A 16024-nucleotide genomic window follows, 5' to 3' on the forward strand; every position below is an offset into this window, starting at 1 on the left:
CTATTTTCTAACTATTTAAGTCTACATTTTTGCAGTTTTTTTGTAGTTGAATTCAGTTCTTGTGTGTATTAGTAGACTTCAAAATATGTTATACTTTCTGTAATTTTGAAAGGAACTTCTTTTTTTATCTCTTGTGTTTTTTTTTTGGAAGGGGAAAGAGGGAGTTTTGCTTTTGTTTTGTTTGCTTTTTGGTACTGTAAAGATAATATGAATTCTGAAATCAGATTTTCTCTCTTTTTCAGAAAATGCTAAAATGATCATTCTGGGAATTTAGTTTCCCAGACTGTCTTAATCCCATAGTCAAGGCAACCATGATATGTCCAGACTGTCTTGATTGGCATTTTTAAGATACCTATGATGAGAACCCAGGCTCTCTCAGACTATCTTTTTAGCATCTTCAAGCAGTTTCAACATCTCAATATACATGCTCTTTCCTGCCTTATTTTCCCTACTCTTCTGAAAAACCCTCAAGGCTATATTTTCCCCTATAAAAGATATGCTTATGATGAAAATCTTAGCTAAGTTCTTTTCAGAATTAAGCCCAGAAAGAAGTACTCTCTCTTTTCATGGTATCTTCCTTTTAATGGTGAGGATACCTCCTTACCATAGCTAATTAGTTAGTCTGCTAAACTCTTCTATGAATTTAACTTGCCAGTTAATGGCATACTTGTACCTCATGGCATATTCCTTTAATGGCTTCTTCCAAACTCTTTCCCTCAGTAATCCTATTGCTCTCCAAAATTTATTTCATATTCACAACTGTTGGTGCCTATTTTGCCTCTTCATTTTTGTCTGTCTCCTTCTAAATAAATGTACTTTTTGGCTAAGAAAAGGCCCTTGTGAATTTGTCACATGTATATTTTGAATTATAAATTGCTACACTGATCTTATGACAGAGGTATCGATTATTTGTGGAGAATTTTATTTCCTACAAATTTGTCAAATTTGTTTTCATTAATTTTTAGTTGACTCTTTTGGATTCTCCAGAGAGCTCATATTATTTGTCAAATGATAGCTTTGTTTTCTCTTTTCCAGTGCTTTATCCCTTGATTTCTTTTTATTGTCCTAATTCTATAATTTGAATTTCTTGGATTATATTAGATGACTGTAGTGATAATGAACAATTCTGTCTTATCCTTGATTTTATTGGAAAGACTTTCATCTTTACTTCATTATATATAATTATAATATTACACATCTGTATTTAATAATTCCTTCAGGATATATAATTAGTGGTTTTAGATGGATTCTCCTTATTATATTGAGGAAAGATTCTTTTAATTCTATCCTTTTTAGTATTTTTTAACAGAAATGGATATTACATTTTTTCAAAAGCTTTTTCAGGATCTATTGATATAATCATATAGTTTTTATTAATCTTATCATTAATATGATCAATTATATTTATAGTTTTTATTATATTAAATAAACCCTGCATTTCTGGTACAAATCTAATCACAGTATTATCTTTTCACAATTTTGCCTATGATCCTTGAAGATAATAGGTTCTGTGAGGATGCTTTTTTCTCTATATTAGAATGTAAATATAACCATTGTGTAGTCCTTTTCATTTGAAGAAACATATTTACCTTTTTTTGAGAGTCCTATTTTTTGCATTCCAAAGTTTCTATTCAATTCTTGTACTTTAGAATCTCTGACGAGCTAGCTTCAGGACCCTTACAGCATGAAATCACTTTCTCCAAGGTTATCAATATCTCACTTGCTAAATCCAGTTGCTAAATCTTAGTCCCCATTCTACTAAAACTTTGAAGTTTTTGTTACTGTCAACTACTGCTTCCCTGTAAATAGTTTTTCCTTCATTTTCCTCCTTGGCTTCCATAGCACTACTCTCTTTGGCTTCTTTTACAGGTCTGTTCTTCTCTTTTTAATCTTCTTTGCTAGATAATTATCTAGATAATTATCACTACAAGTAGTGATGTCCCCCAAGGTTTTTTTCTCTTTTCTTACCACATCCTCTCCCTTAGTGATCTCATCATATTATCTCTATGCACATTACTCCCAAATCTATATAACCAGATCTAATTCTTTTTTTCAACTCTAGGCTTGCATAATCAACTGCCTGCTTAATTAACATCTTCATCTGTCCAGAAGGCAACTTAAACAACATATCCAAAAGGAAACTGGATTTTCAAAAAAACAAAACAAAACAAAACAAAACAAAACCCACAAAAAAACAAAACTCACCCAAAAAACAAAAACAAAAAACCTATCCCTACTGAAAGTTTTGCCAAATTTGCTTACACCTCCACCATGCTTCAAGTCATCCAAGTTTGTAACCTTGTAATCATCTATCGCTTTCTTCTGCTTCAACCCTTGTAGCCAGTTATATTAGATTGTAAACTCCTTGAGGGTAGGTACTATCTTTTAACACTTTTTGCATTTCCAGTGCTTAACACAATTTCTGGTACATAGTAGATTCTTAATAAATGTTGATTGATTTATTGATTGGATTTTTGATAATATCTTTACAACATCTTCTATCTTTCCTCCTCTCTCTATTCACAGTCAGGTGAAGGCCTCATCACTTTCTGCCTAGACTATATAGAGTAGTCTTTGATTGGTATCTCTGACTTTTCTCTCATTCCTCTCCAACTCATCCTCCAGAGAACCAACAAATTGCAATTCCTAAAACACAGATGTAGCATGTCATTCTCTGCTCAAAAATCTTCAATGACTCCCTTCTACCGCCACCATAATATAACTAACTCCTTAGCTTAGCATTTAAAGCCCTCCACAACGTGGCTCCCATCTCTCTTCCTATCTATTCATTTTATTCACCTTCACGTATTCTCTGTTCTAATCAAAATGGCTGGCTACACATTGCCTCAGAAGCAACATTATATCTGCGTCTCCACGTCTTTGCATAGAAGGGGCTAAATGTCTAGAATGTACCTTCTCCTCATTTCCATATCCTTAGATGCCTTCAAAGCACCGCTCAGATTCCACCTCCAATAGGAGGCCTTTCCTGATTCTCCCCAGTTATTAGCATTCTTCTATTTTTGGAATTATTTAGTTTTCCTCTTATTATTATATCATCTCCCTCCCAATAGGATCTAAGTCCTTTAGCAGGAAGCGGAATCTCTAAGGGAACCTAAGGCAACTCTGTAAGACCATACAGCGCGGAGAAGATAAGAAACCCTCGGGGGAAAAATTCCTCTCATTGGAAAAGCCAGTCAAATAACAAGCCCTCTGGCCCCGGCTCTTTCAAAGGGAAATGACAACATCAATATGAAAGAAGGCTTATGCAGCCACAGCCCCAGCGGCATCTAGGCCTACAATAACCGCATTTTTTGATCATTTGTTTTAAACTACAAGTACCCTATGTGGTGGCTATGAAAAGTCCCCGGGAAAGACGTTAATCACCCTATCCTTCAGGCACTAGAGGAAAAGGCAAATGTTTTGGCTGATGGGACAACACAAATTCCACGTGCGCCCCTTTATCTTCAGCTCCCGGTTTCTCTAGTTTCCAGTCACTAGACTACGCCTCAGAGTTCCCTGTCCCAGGTGCTTACACTACCCCTTATCATTTGCCTTTCTTTCCCCAATCCCATTTGCCACAGGAATCCTATACTACAGCCTTTGTGGTGCTTGTCCCCGAGATGCATCCCTCCCCATCGCCTTTGATTGGTCCTACGTGAATCCCTCCCGCCCACATATGCTCCGCGAGCAAAATTCATCTTTCCCATTGGTCACTGAAGCTGCCAATGAGATGCGTAACTTAAGGGGAGGTAACATGTTCGCCGCTGGCACCTTCGGGAAATGGAGTTCTAGAAGTTCATCCCGAACATGCGCTGTTCGAATTTGAGGCGTTTCCGAGTATCTTGACTAGATTTCCGGGCAGGGAGCCGAATGTGAATCCAAAGAACTGACTGGGTTCCCGGACCGGGCCCTAGTGGGTGAGTCCCTTGGGACTGGGCATAGTTCTATTTTCCTTCTCTAGACAGTGGTCCGGGCGGTATAGAGGCGGATAACGGTAAAGGGCAGCCCGGACTCCTCCTCAGGGGCATTGTGGGGAAATGGGAAGCTGGGGTGAGGAAGACCACCACGTTGGGGGGCAGACTGTGGAGGCTACCACTGATGGGTGAGAGCTGGGAAGTCATCACTGGCTGGGGCAAGGAGGAGGCAGGGGAAACCAACACTGATTGGTGGAGGGAGCCGGGAAGGGCATCACTGTTGGGAATGGGGGAGAGAAGAGGGAAGGGCATCCTTGATGAAGAGGACCCTCTCTCCCCCCCGGAGCTGCCCTTTGCTGGGCTCCCCCACTCTATCTCCTGTACCCTGCATCCTAAAGAGAACTCTCTTGTGTGCTGGGAGAGGAAGAGCCTGTAAGGACACTCATTAATAACAATAACTGTCCATTGAAACTTCAACCATAAAGAGCTTTTTGTCTCTACTTGGCCCCAGCCCAGAGGCATCAAACTGGAGGCTTGATCCTTTTTTTTTTTTTTTTTTTTTTTTTTAATAAACTATTTTTCAAGTGGTGGTTTAGGAGAGCTGATGGTAGAGTAAGTCCTGACCTCGAACCCAGGGCACTTGAGTTGAAGACTGATATTTTTTCCTTTGTACAGGAAAGAAGGGCAGATTATTAAGGGGCCTGGGCTGCCAGTGTGTCCAACCCTAGCTGTGATTTGGGACTTGGAGAATGAAGCTGGGACAGGAGGAAAGGGAAGAACTTGTGTCCAATTTCTTACAGTTTTCACTTTCCTTTAAGATTCCTGGAGAGAAGCAAAACTTTTCTTGAACATTCCTGTCCAGAAACTGATCTGAAGAGAACAGGCAGAAAGTTTTGAGTAAGGGCTGAGGCTAGACTCTACGTTGAATGATGACTTCAGCCGCGGGCTGCCCAATTTCTGCTCCTCAGGAGTTGGAGGGGCTCCTGATAGTCAAGCTGGAGGAAGACGGTTCTTCGGAGCAGGAAATCTCCATAGCAGATCATAGGACAAGCCCTGAATTCTGCCACCAGTGCTTCAGGCATTTCTGCTACCAACAAGCAGCTGGACCTCGACAGGCTTTCATCCAACTCCAGGAGCTTTGCCATCGCTGGCTGAGGCCCGAGATACACTCCAAGGAGCAGATCTTAGAGTTGCTGGTATTGGAGCAGTTTTTGACCATCCTCCCTGGAGACATCCAAACTAGGGTACGGGAGCAACATCCAGAGAGTGGGGAAGAGGCGGTGACTCTTGTGGAGGAATTGCAGAAAGAACATGAGAGATGCAGGCAGCAGGTGAGAAAGCCTTATATGACATTTGATGGGTATAAGAGATTGGACCATAAGGCAGTTTAATTTTCCCCAGGAAGTACAGTGAAATAAACATTGAACTTGAAAGTCAGGAAACCTAAAGTGAGTTCCCAGCTTTGGCACTCATTAGCTGTGTGACCATAGGCAAGTTGTTGAACATCTCTGAACTTTAAGCTTCATTTGTAAAGTAGATGGGGGATACAGAGTGGGGAAATACTTTTACTATATACTTTGAGGGTTGTTGAGTAATAAGCCTTTAAAGTATTATGTAATTGTGATGTTTTTATTAATTGCAGTTAGTATTTGGCACATTGGCCCTGGTGGCTTTCAGTAGAAAGACCTAGAAAAGCAGAAGAATTGATATTTGTGATATTTACATTGTATAGGGTTTCCTGGGAAAAAGTTGGCTTTTCTTACCTGTTCAGGAGCATATCTGAAAAGAACTCCAGGAAACTTGAATAGGGCCTCCTCTTGGACTGAGACTAGATCCTGGGCTGAATGATGACTTCAGCTGTGAGCTTTGAAGCTTCACCTCCTCAGGAACAGGAGGGACTCCTGGGACTCAGGCTAGATGAAGTTTGTAGTTTGGGGCAGCAAATCTCTGTGCAAGATTAGAAAGGTTTAAAGTACCTCCTTTTCAGCAGTACTAGGGTCCTCATAAATAGTCCAGTTTTCCAACTGAGTTTCTGAAGTTCAGACTGATTCTTACTTGACTGTGATTACGCAACTAGTAAGTAACAGAGCTATAATTCAACATAATTCTTTTTGCCTTATGATAATTGCTCTTTCCATTATGCCAAGCATCAATGTCCTGGCCTTTTCTCTTTTGTAATATTCATTCCCAGTTGGTCTGTTAACTTGGAAAGCAAATTTGGCACTTCAAGCACACTAGCTTTCAAGCCACACAAATTGACTTATCGAAGATGCTGCCATGCTCAAAGGAGTAGCCAATGAGGTTGTGTAAGGTTTGAATGGCAACAGAGTAGATAAACGTGACAACACCTTTTTGAACAGAGGCAGGTCTATTTCAGTCCCATCATTTCTTTCAGTATGTGGTTTTCCAATATACTTATGAATCAAAAACCTTCAAATTATCTTTTTTTCTTTTCATGAGGTATGCTTTGAAGTTTACTATTAAGGATTCTTCTTCAGAATCCAATAGTGATACCACTTGCCATTGGGCCCTGTTATAGTGATGAATGGTATGGGCTGGTTTCCAGGTTACAATCCATGGGCAGGGACAAGCAGTACCTTTGAAAGAGACCTCACCACTGAGAGCAGCACAGGAACCACCAAACTTCAAGCTGGAGCCATCAGATATTGAACAGAGCCCTTGCCTTGGACTACAGGAGCTGCTGGGCCCTAGCCCTAATGGGGGGCCCCAGTCTCTACAGGAGAGGGGTGAGGAGCAGAGATTCATCTGGGGAGAGAAGCCCCTTGAGGGGAGGGATGTTAGAAAAAATAACCACAAAGGGTTTATGGTTCCTCCTAAGAATGGGATATACATTGATAGTGTCTTTCTTTGATTTGGAGTATGTGGGAGGGGGGGAAGGAGGGGTAGTGATAATGGTGGTGGGGAAATAGGCTGCAAAAAAAAAATCAAATTCCTATATTCAATATAATCCCAAGTAGGAAATAGAACACAATTTGGAACCAGTACCACTATTTAGAACCAATTTACCATGTATATACCTTTGTTTTTCTTTTTTTCTAGAATATCAGCTCAGCAGGAACTGAGCAGTATGGGAGAAATCAGCCCTTTGTGGTGAATAACATAGCATCAAAATAGGAACAAGAATGTTATTCTTATTCTTTTGATTTGTCTCCTTCAGCATCATCTACTCCCTGGGTTTCTATACTTACTTCAAAGGCAAAAGGCACCAAAGACAAAGAGACAACAGGGTCCCAGGTGATATGGTGGTTCCCATTATTCTTCCTGTACTCTCATTTCTATTGCCTGAATGTTATCATTTCAGAACCTCCATATCAAGTCATGTGCAGAAAATCTGTATAAGGGTATCATCTCTCTGTTTCATTTGTTGCCTCTATATAACAATCATATATGTATTCATGTATGAATCCTGCCCTCAATGTTTGTAGTTTTTCTTTTACATTTTAATAGTCATGTTCTTAGAGTAGTAGGTGTTAAAAAGGAGTCTTTGTACTGTTTCAGTTGCCTGTGACTTTTGAGGATGTGGCAGTATATCTCTCTCAGGAGGAATGGGGGCATCAGGAACTTAGTAAGAAGGCTCTTTCCAGAGAAGCCATGCAGGAGAATTATGAGCATGTGGTTACATTAGGTAAGAACTTCTTATCCAGTAATAAAAATCAATGGATGTCTCGCAATAGTACCTGTCCCTTGGATAGCCAAGCTACTTATATAAGTTCCATGTAGTACAGGAGGAATCAGATAGAGGGAGGAACCAATCTAATGTAGACCCATTTTGGCTTGGGACCTCAATGCTACAAGTTCTATTACCTAAGATTTGGAGCATTGAACCATATAAGTAGTCCTAGAGTAGGCTATATCAGGACCAAAGGAATTATAAGACCAAATGGGCTCTTGTAATTTTGGCTGTTGTGTGGCAGCTCTATAGTCTAATGCAGTAGAAAGAGAACTGATCTTAATATTAGGACTTGGATTAGAATATTGGCTTTTCTACTTGCTATCAGTGTGACCTTAGAAAATAATAATGTAATAATTATATTAATTAGCACATTCTCCATTTCTGCATGTTGTAATTCAATTTTTATATCCTGGTAGCTAAGTTCATGTTGTTTTTAAACAGTATTCCTCTGACAATTCTTTTTTATCTTGTCTGATGTGAGCCCTAGATAATTGGGGAGGGGAGAGCAAAGCAATCTTCTCATGTTTTGTGTAGTGAGTTTTTCTCTCTGTAATATCTCCTTTGCATCTTTTTTCTGCTTTTAACTTAAACATTCCTATCAAGATTATTTTATATTTTAATCTAGCTCTTAAAGATACTGGCCATCACACTGTTAGCAACTGTCAACTAAATGTCACAGCAGAGCAAAATTTCCTTTTTTTTTCCTCAACTACTTTTTTTTTTTTTTAAATGTCTTCCCCATATGCTTTTATTGTCATTCTTTGTGCTTTGGCATTTAGTTTACACTAGTTTTCTGTATCTTGGGGTTCATGGGCTAGATTTCTTTCTCTGGGACCATTACTTAAGCCCAAATCACACTAGCTTTCCATGACCAGCCAACAAAAGGTCCTAGGCCAAGACCATTTGGTCTTTGTTTTGGTCCTGATTGCCTTACTGGAGTGCTGTTTTGGCCAGAAATCCTATGGATCTTCCTCTCCCACAATGATCTTTTTTTTTCTTTAATTAGATAAAAAAGGCCATTCTTTGTCTCACTTCTTTTTTTACCTCGTCTTAATCACTGAATGGCCATTACTTCAGTCAAACTCAGACCTGGGAAAGATCTTAGCTTTAAAAGACCAAAGTCTCCCACTGCATCCAGGATCATCTATAGTCATCCTGATCAATATTTAGCCAGTGGACTCAGATGTTTCAGAGAGGAGAAAGTGAGGCTATTGACATTGCCTCATTCAGATACAATTCATTTGCATGGTATGGCATCACTTCTCTGATGTCGTGGTCCTTTTTTGAGAATAAAGTACAAACACGTTTACATATATTTTAATGATTTCCTAATGGGAAATCCCAGTAAATTTCTAGTATATATGAACTAAATTTCTCAGAGGTACCTTAGATGCTTGCCTACCTTGTACTGATCCTTAGGAATTAGAGGAAAGAACTGATTTTGTATTTTGTTTTGACAGAATCTCAGATTTCCAATCAGGATCCAGCCACTCTAGTAGAACAAAAAGAAAAGCCATGGGATCCCAATCTTCAGTGTGTCAAGGAGCAAGGGAGCGCCAGAATCTCTTCTATAGGTGAGGAATAAAAAGCTCACAAATGGGAAAGCTTCCTTGAACGTAATTCCTTGGGCACTTAGATAGTAAGGTCATTCCGCTGCTACTAAAAGGAATGTAGATCCTTGACAGAACATCATTCTATATACTTTTACCACTCTCTATCCATTCTACATTATACAGAAAAGCAGAGGTCACAGATCAAGTCTAAAATTAAGTGTGTGCTAATTGGCTTAATGTCATTCTCCTTAAATGGATCTTAATTTCTCCATATTTAATTGTTTTTTTACATATAATGATTCCTATTGAGTCTTTCCTAGAATTTTTCTTGAGAACTCTTTAGGAAGTTGAAACAGTATTAACCTCTTCTGGTCATCTGATAGTTGATGTATACAGTAATCAGGATATTTCAGATGGATATTTTTCAGTGGCTTTTTTCTCCTGTGATTCAGGATTGAAACTCTTGTTTGTTTATTTTTCCCTTTATCCTAGCAGAAGAGAAGAAAGAAAATAAGGAAGAGAATTCTCCTTCTGAACATTTTGTGGAAAAACAGCCTCAAGATATGCCCTCAGGCCATTCAGAAATAGAGGTTTGCTGGACACCTGAGCAGGAAAAATCAGAAGGACAATATACTCCTTCTCCAGAGGAGAGACTGGGAAAATCCACAGCTTGGGCATTAGGTTCCAGTGAATTGATAAGACCAAAGAAATCTCATCCAGGAGAGAAACTACATAAATGTCCTGTGTGTGAAAAAAATTTTTCTAACAATTCAAATCTTATTAGGCACCAGAAAATTCACATAGGAGAGAGACCTTGTAAATGCTCTGAATGTGGAAAAGGTTTCTCTAGAAGTTCACATCTTGTCATACATGAGAGAACCCATCAGAGAGAGAGATTTTACCCTTTCTCTGAATATGGGGGAACAGTAAATAACAGTACAGTTATCACAAATCATGGAACCCAGAGAGGAGAGAAGAAACTCTTTAAATGTTTGACATGTGGGAAAAGCTTCAGGCAGCATATGTATCTTACTAGGCACCAGAGAATACATACAGGAGAAAAACCTTATAAATGTCCTCTGTGTGGGGAAAACTTCTCTCACAGCTCCAACCTCATTAGACACCAAAGAATCCATACAGGAGAGAAGCCCTATACCTGTCATGAATGTGGGGACAGTTTTTCTCACAGTTCCAATTGGATTCGACATCTGAGGACCCACACTGGAGAGAGGCCCTATAAATGTTCTCAATGTGGAGAAAGTTTTTCTCGAAGTTCTCGACTTATGAAACACCAGAGAACTCACACAGGGTAGAAATGATTTGCAATTTTGATACAACTAGATTAGCAGAAGAGGTTTTATTTGGAATTGGTCTTCTCTGAGTCAAGAGACAGACTTCTACTTTGAAGAAATTATTCAGAGAATTATTTTGTAGATAGGGAGAATTTTGTCCAGACAAGCTGAGTTAATTCAAGCTATGAAAAAACATTTCTCCGTTTTCTCCAGAATCTGGGGGTAACAGAGAGATCAGCAGGTGCACTCTGTGACTTCAGAGAAGAATTTTATGGTGAGTTGTCCCTCACTCCTCAGCATGCATATTCAAATTTTGATTTGGCTTCCTTGCTGTGCCTATTATCTCTAGTCAAATTGGATAAAATAGGAGAACTTTATATTTTTTGTCTTCCTTCTCCAGAGAAACACAGCTGGAATATTTAGGCCAGTTGAGGTTCTGGAGAAAAAGCTAAGTTTTCCTGGTGGGAACTGGCTCTAATTTTAGTTTGGAAAAAACAAAAAAAAAAAAACTATGGACAACTCAAGACTGACAACAGCATCATTTCCTATAATAAGATTGACCACTGAAGGGGGAATTTGGTGAATTGCTTCAAAAGGAGAGAACTTGATAGTCCAGAAACCAAAGGAAAACAGTGTCATGAAAGTTTCAGGTCAGTGAGAGAAAATAGTAGAGGATGTAGAAATTTGGATCAGCCTACTTTCTGCAGTGATTTTTAGACTTTTTTTTTTTCTATTTCAACATAGTGGTAGATGAAGAGCCATTCAGGAGAAAAGTCCTATCCTATTCAAGAGTTCCTGAATCAGTTGGCTTTTCCTGAGTAAGATGCTGGACAGATGTCCAGGAAGATGAGTGTGAATTCACCAAGACAAGAAAATTTGAATAGCTTGGGTATATTGAGGGTCATGGGAGACGAGGAGTAGAGATCACAGACTGGTTCTTCTCCACTTCTCTGAAGTTGTCCAGATTAAGTTGTGGAGCAAACTATCCTCCACTGAAGATGCATTAGAGTGATCGACATGTCTTAAAGAGTCATAAACCTATATATTTTAACATTAATACCCCTTATTATCTCCAATTGGGACCTACTTTCTTTGCCTTACTTTGGGCTGATGACTCTTTGTATTATCTTTCTAGAGTGACCTAGAAAGTTCTGATAAAAATCCTAGCAATTAGATTTATTCTGTGTCCGTGACTAGTATATACTGAGGCTAGAACAATTATGAAAGGCCATGTGTAAGTCCAAGACCTCTTAATCTCATACTGGACTTATCACAAAGCCATTAAAAGGAATGTTTTTACTACCTTCTATGAACTTGATGTAATAAAGTCAAATATCTTTCATCTGACTCCTTCTTTTCAGTCTTAATAGCAATAAACAGTATGAAGAAACTGAGATAAGATAGATGATGTCATAAGTCTTACAATAATAGGCCATTTTGGTGTTTTAAAAATATTTTCCAGGAAGAAAATTTGGTTACTTCTGACCATAAGCTTGAAATATTTAAATTCCCTAAAATCATAAAAGTGAAAAGGAGACTTTGAGTGAAGAGAGTTCAATAATTAGTGTCCTGAGAGAGAATATGTCTTAGTAAGGAACAAGGTTCTATGGTGTGATGAAGGATTGGGAATGGATGTTCCAATGTTTCCATGAAGAGGTACAATACCTCCCTTTTTTTCCCCCTAACCCAGAAATGGATCTCTGAAGCTACTCTGAGGAACTGGTCTGCAAGCAATTTGTTAAAAGCCTATTATCTATGTAGTTCTATAGTAGGTATTAGGGACTTCAAGACCTAAAATGAAATATCCTTTTCCTCAAGGAGCTTATATTCAATAAGAATAGCTGTTTCAATGGAAGAAAGCAATGGCAAATTCACTGGTGATGGACTATCCAAAGATATTTCTTTCACTTCCTTTTGCTCAGCAATATTCTCAGTGCTGCAATTTTCTTATCTTCTCTGGATTTCAATATCAGCCAATTTTTTGTTATTTCTTTCATTTCTGCTTTTTTCCCTTTCTTCCATTAGTTTATAATGGTTCTTAATGGTTTTTTCTTCTCCCATTGATTTCATTTTCAAGATACATTTCATGTTTACTCTGTACAAAGTGTTGTAGATTTAAAGAAAAAAAGTCCCTCATCCCAGGAAGTCTATATCCTATCTTTCTGTGAGCTTTGATTTTCTCATTGACATTTTCTTGTCCTCAATTTTTCTACATAATTCCTTTTGATAAGGAATTTGATAAGCTGAATTGACTGACCTCTTTTTTGACTTAGAGAGGACTCCTTTATTCAAACAATGGTACAAAAGTTATTAGTTTGAACTTTTGAGTTTTTCTGTGATGCCTATTAGTAATTGGAATCCCCAGGAATCTTGAAAATTATGATAAAACATGTTTATTCCATTTAAACATAATGTGATTCAGATAAGAGAATAGGTTGTAATTAGGCTAAAGGATAGGATCCCAAGTAGTTGAATCAATTACGCTATAAGCATTCATTAAGCTCTTGTCATCAGACAATATTAGGAGCTGAGGATATAATTATCACAAATGAAACAATCCCTATTGTATAAAAGACTAGATTACTCCTTGGGAAATAGAATTTGGGAAGTGAGAGGAGAAAAAAGTCAGTTAAAAAAAAAACAGAAAGTTGGAGAAGATGGAGATTGCAGGATGTAGTAAGTGAGTAGCAGAACTGAGGGAGAAAGGCTGCCCAATTGACTAACTTAATTATCTCTCTTCTGGGTAAGCTGTTCCCAACATAGATATTGCATTCTTTTGCCCATCAGTTAATGCTGCCTTCCTCAGTAATTTCAACTGAGTTGAGTGCATGGCATTTACAATTTAGGTACTGGATTGCTGGAGCATTTTCTCTCCAAGGTTTGATTTTAACATACCAGAAACAACTTTCTCCATTTTCCTGCTGTGGGTTCTTCCTGGCTTTTCATATAATGCCTGGTCCTCTTGGGCAGTTGTTTCTACCAGTTTATTCTTCATGATTAAAAAAAGTATATCACCATTACAAATAACTATTGGACAGTACTTGTGAACATTTAAAAAATATATTAAATATAAATAATAAAAACTTCTTTTATTCTATGGTAAAAACTTGTAGAGACATTCCCAAATTTTGCCTTACAAACAAAATCTTGCAGAATGTTGAAGCATTTCAAAGCAAACAGTAAATATAATTATTATCCCACTGAAGTAGTAATACACTTAGGTTTTGATTATTTTAATGGTTATTTTTATCAATGGCAAATACAGTTATTACAAAATAAATACAGTAAGTTACTGGCTTACTGTAGTGGGTTGTCTTCAAATGTTTAATTCTGTACTTCTACATACAAACCATTCATTACAATAGAAAATTTGAGAACTGTATCTGGCAGAGTGTGTAAGAATTCTGAATGGAAATTCAATTGAAAAAGACTTATCAAAGCCCCATCTACTGAATGAGCAATGCTTGATGGGAATCCTTTTTTGGAGTAATGACAGCAAAACTCATTGTTTACACACACCTGCACTCATGTAGGTATGCACAAATCTATAATATAGTGTATATACTGTTAAAAACATTGCTGTGGAAGACCTCTCAATTCTAGACCTGGATTTTACACAAACCAGCTGTGAGGTTGTCTTTCTAGAAACCTTTCTAGGCTTCATTTTTTAAAAAAGAGAGGTGCAATAAATAGTGTTTAAGATCCCTTCCAACTGTGAAATTTATCATTCCCTTTGAAACAGGTTGACAACCTTGCAAAATAGAGACAATGGATGCAGTGGTTTTTAACTATCAGATCCATCAGAGCATCCATATGCCCATAGCAAAGAATCCAAGTTTCAAGGATCTAGTCAAAATCATACATGATTTAATAGCCGTCACTATTAAGGAACAGGGAACTTGGAATGTGATATTTAAGAAGGCAAAAGATCTAGGCTTACAACCAAGAATAGCTTACCCAAGCAAACTGAAAAAATGAAGCATTAATGAAATAGAGGACTTATGAGCATTCCTGTTGAAGAAACTTTGAAATTCAAACATAGCATTTAAATGAAAATACAAAACCATGAATAAATATAAAAGACTAAACAATGATAATTTGTTTACATTTTAATATGAAATGATGCAAGAAAGCTATCATCAAGGTCATAATTAGACAAGACTTGGGAGTGGTTTTATTATGTCTTGATCTTAATAGAAAGTGAAGGGGAAAGGAAAATTCTAGTGGGGGGAGTTAAGGAAAAGAAGAATTAAGGAAAATTCACATAATCAGAATATGCGATCACTATACAAGGAAGAAGCAGTGAGGAGAGTTCTCCCTTAAACCTCCTCTCATGTGAACTGGTCAAAGAAGGAAAGAATACATATTCACACAGAGAGTTGGATGTAAAAATGAATTTCATTCAATAGGGAAATAGGAAAAGGGGAGTGAAAGAAAAGGAATTAGAGAAAAGGGAAGGGAAGGATAAAGGAAGGATTAGTTCTGAGCAAAACTAAGGATGTACAGGAATATTTATAGCTCTTTTGAGATGGCAAAAAAATGGGAATCTGAAGTGGTACCAATAAATGGGGAATGGATGTACAAGTTATGATATATAAATATGATTGAATAATACTATTTATGCTGTTAGAAATGATAAAGTGGATAATTTAAGAGAAATCTGAGAGGATCAATCAATATTTCTACAACAATTTTCTTCACCAATGGCAGAATTACTAGAACTTAATATATGTAACATGATGAAACAAAAGTGATGCAAAGTAAAACAAAGATGGGAAGAGCTTCTAACCAAATATACACAAAAATTGGTCTAGCTTGAACTAATGTAATTTTGAAGACTCTTAAGGCGTTTGAAAGAGGAAAAGCTACTGGATAGGCAAAAATCATAAGCATCAATTATTACAGAGAAATATTTCAATAATTACCAACCCTTATGCCTATTTTATAAAATTGAGATAAGGAAAAAAAAAAAAAAAACTTAACAGTAGCCAGTATTACAGCTAGAACCTTGTAGGTTATACAAAAGCCTCACGCTTTATATAATAAATATTTCCTTCAAGATAAGTGTATTCCCCTGGCACCTTCAACATAGACAGTGGATATGATAAATACTGAAAAAATGTTGGGAAGGCAAGAAATAGAATGTTCATTATACATATGAAGTCATGCAAAACATTTCTGAAGTGGAAATGAATTTCCTTGTTTATCCCTTTTTATTTTTTGAATGTTTATTTTGCTTTGTAATAAAGTATAAATGGAACTCTTGCTTTTTTGGGGGGAGGAGTCACTTGATGCATAATAAAAAAAAATCCAGCCCCTCATTTGAACTCTTTTGACATTTTTGGTTTTTTAAATATGTTGCTTATAAGCAATTGATTTTTTTTTAATTCAATCTTTTCCCCCCCACTTTATTAGATTGTTGAATACATTCACATTTGAAGTTTTCCATTTAATTTTTTTTTAAATTTGTGACTTTTTTATTGAGTCAAAACTTCAGAGATATCTATTTGAGGCTCTCCCCTCTAAGTATTTTGACATCATGTTGTAGAACTTGTTCCATGGGTTACCCTT

At 37.3% G+C, this 16024-nt stretch overlaps 1 protein-coding gene across 4 annotated transcripts; it reads left to right on the forward strand.

Annotated features, from left to right (window-relative positions):
- Positions 1-3849: 3849 nt before the first annotated feature.
- LOC127553764 (zinc finger protein 263-like) lies at positions 3850-15774 on the forward strand. 4 transcript variants are annotated; one of them, XR_007951821.1, is made up of 8 exons: positions 3850-3917; positions 4733-5245; positions 6481-6661; positions 7093-7169; positions 7434-7560; positions 9069-9182; positions 9654-11103; positions 11198-15774. XR_007951821.1 is itself a non-coding variant. In XM_051984749.1 (7 exons), the coding sequence occupies exons 2-7, from the start codon at positions 4841-4843 to the stop codon at positions 10472-10474; spliced, it is 1725 nt and encodes a 574-aa protein (XP_051840709.1). In that variant the 5' UTR covers positions 3850-3917; positions 4733-4840; the 3' UTR covers positions 10475-15774. The 4 variants fall into 4 exon arrangements, 3 of the variants coding, with proteins under 3 accessions (XP_051840709.1, XP_051840711.1, XP_051840710.1); XM_051984749.1 differs by having other exon boundaries at positions 9654-15774; XM_051984751.1 differs by having other exon boundaries at positions 9657-15774.
- The last annotated feature ends 250 nt before the right edge of the window (positions 15775-16024 follow it).

This window comes from Antechinus flavipes, chromosome 3 (genome assembly GCF_016432865.1).
Source record: "Antechinus flavipes isolate AdamAnt ecotype Samford, QLD, Australia chromosome 3, AdamAnt_v2, whole genome shotgun sequence".
Taxonomy (NCBI): Eukaryota; Metazoa; Chordata; class Mammalia; order Dasyuromorphia; family Dasyuridae; genus Antechinus; species Antechinus flavipes.

What these genes read in the sequence shown, in the direction of transcription:
- LOC127553764 (XM_051984749.1), top strand. Translation starts at nt 4,841, where the DNA reads ATGATGACTTCAGCCGCGGGCTGCCCAATTTCTGCTCCTCAGGAGTTG. An exon ending in ATGAGAGATGCAGGCAGCAG is followed by an intron (nt 5,246 to 6,480) that starts GTGAGAAAGCCT and finishes GCTGGTTTCCAG; the next exon opens with GTTACAATCCATGGGCAGGG. An exon ending in CCAGTCTCTACAGGAGAGGG is followed by an intron (nt 6,662 to 7,092) that starts GTGAGGAGCAGA and finishes TGTCTCCTTCAG; the next exon opens with CATCATCTACTCCCTGGGTT.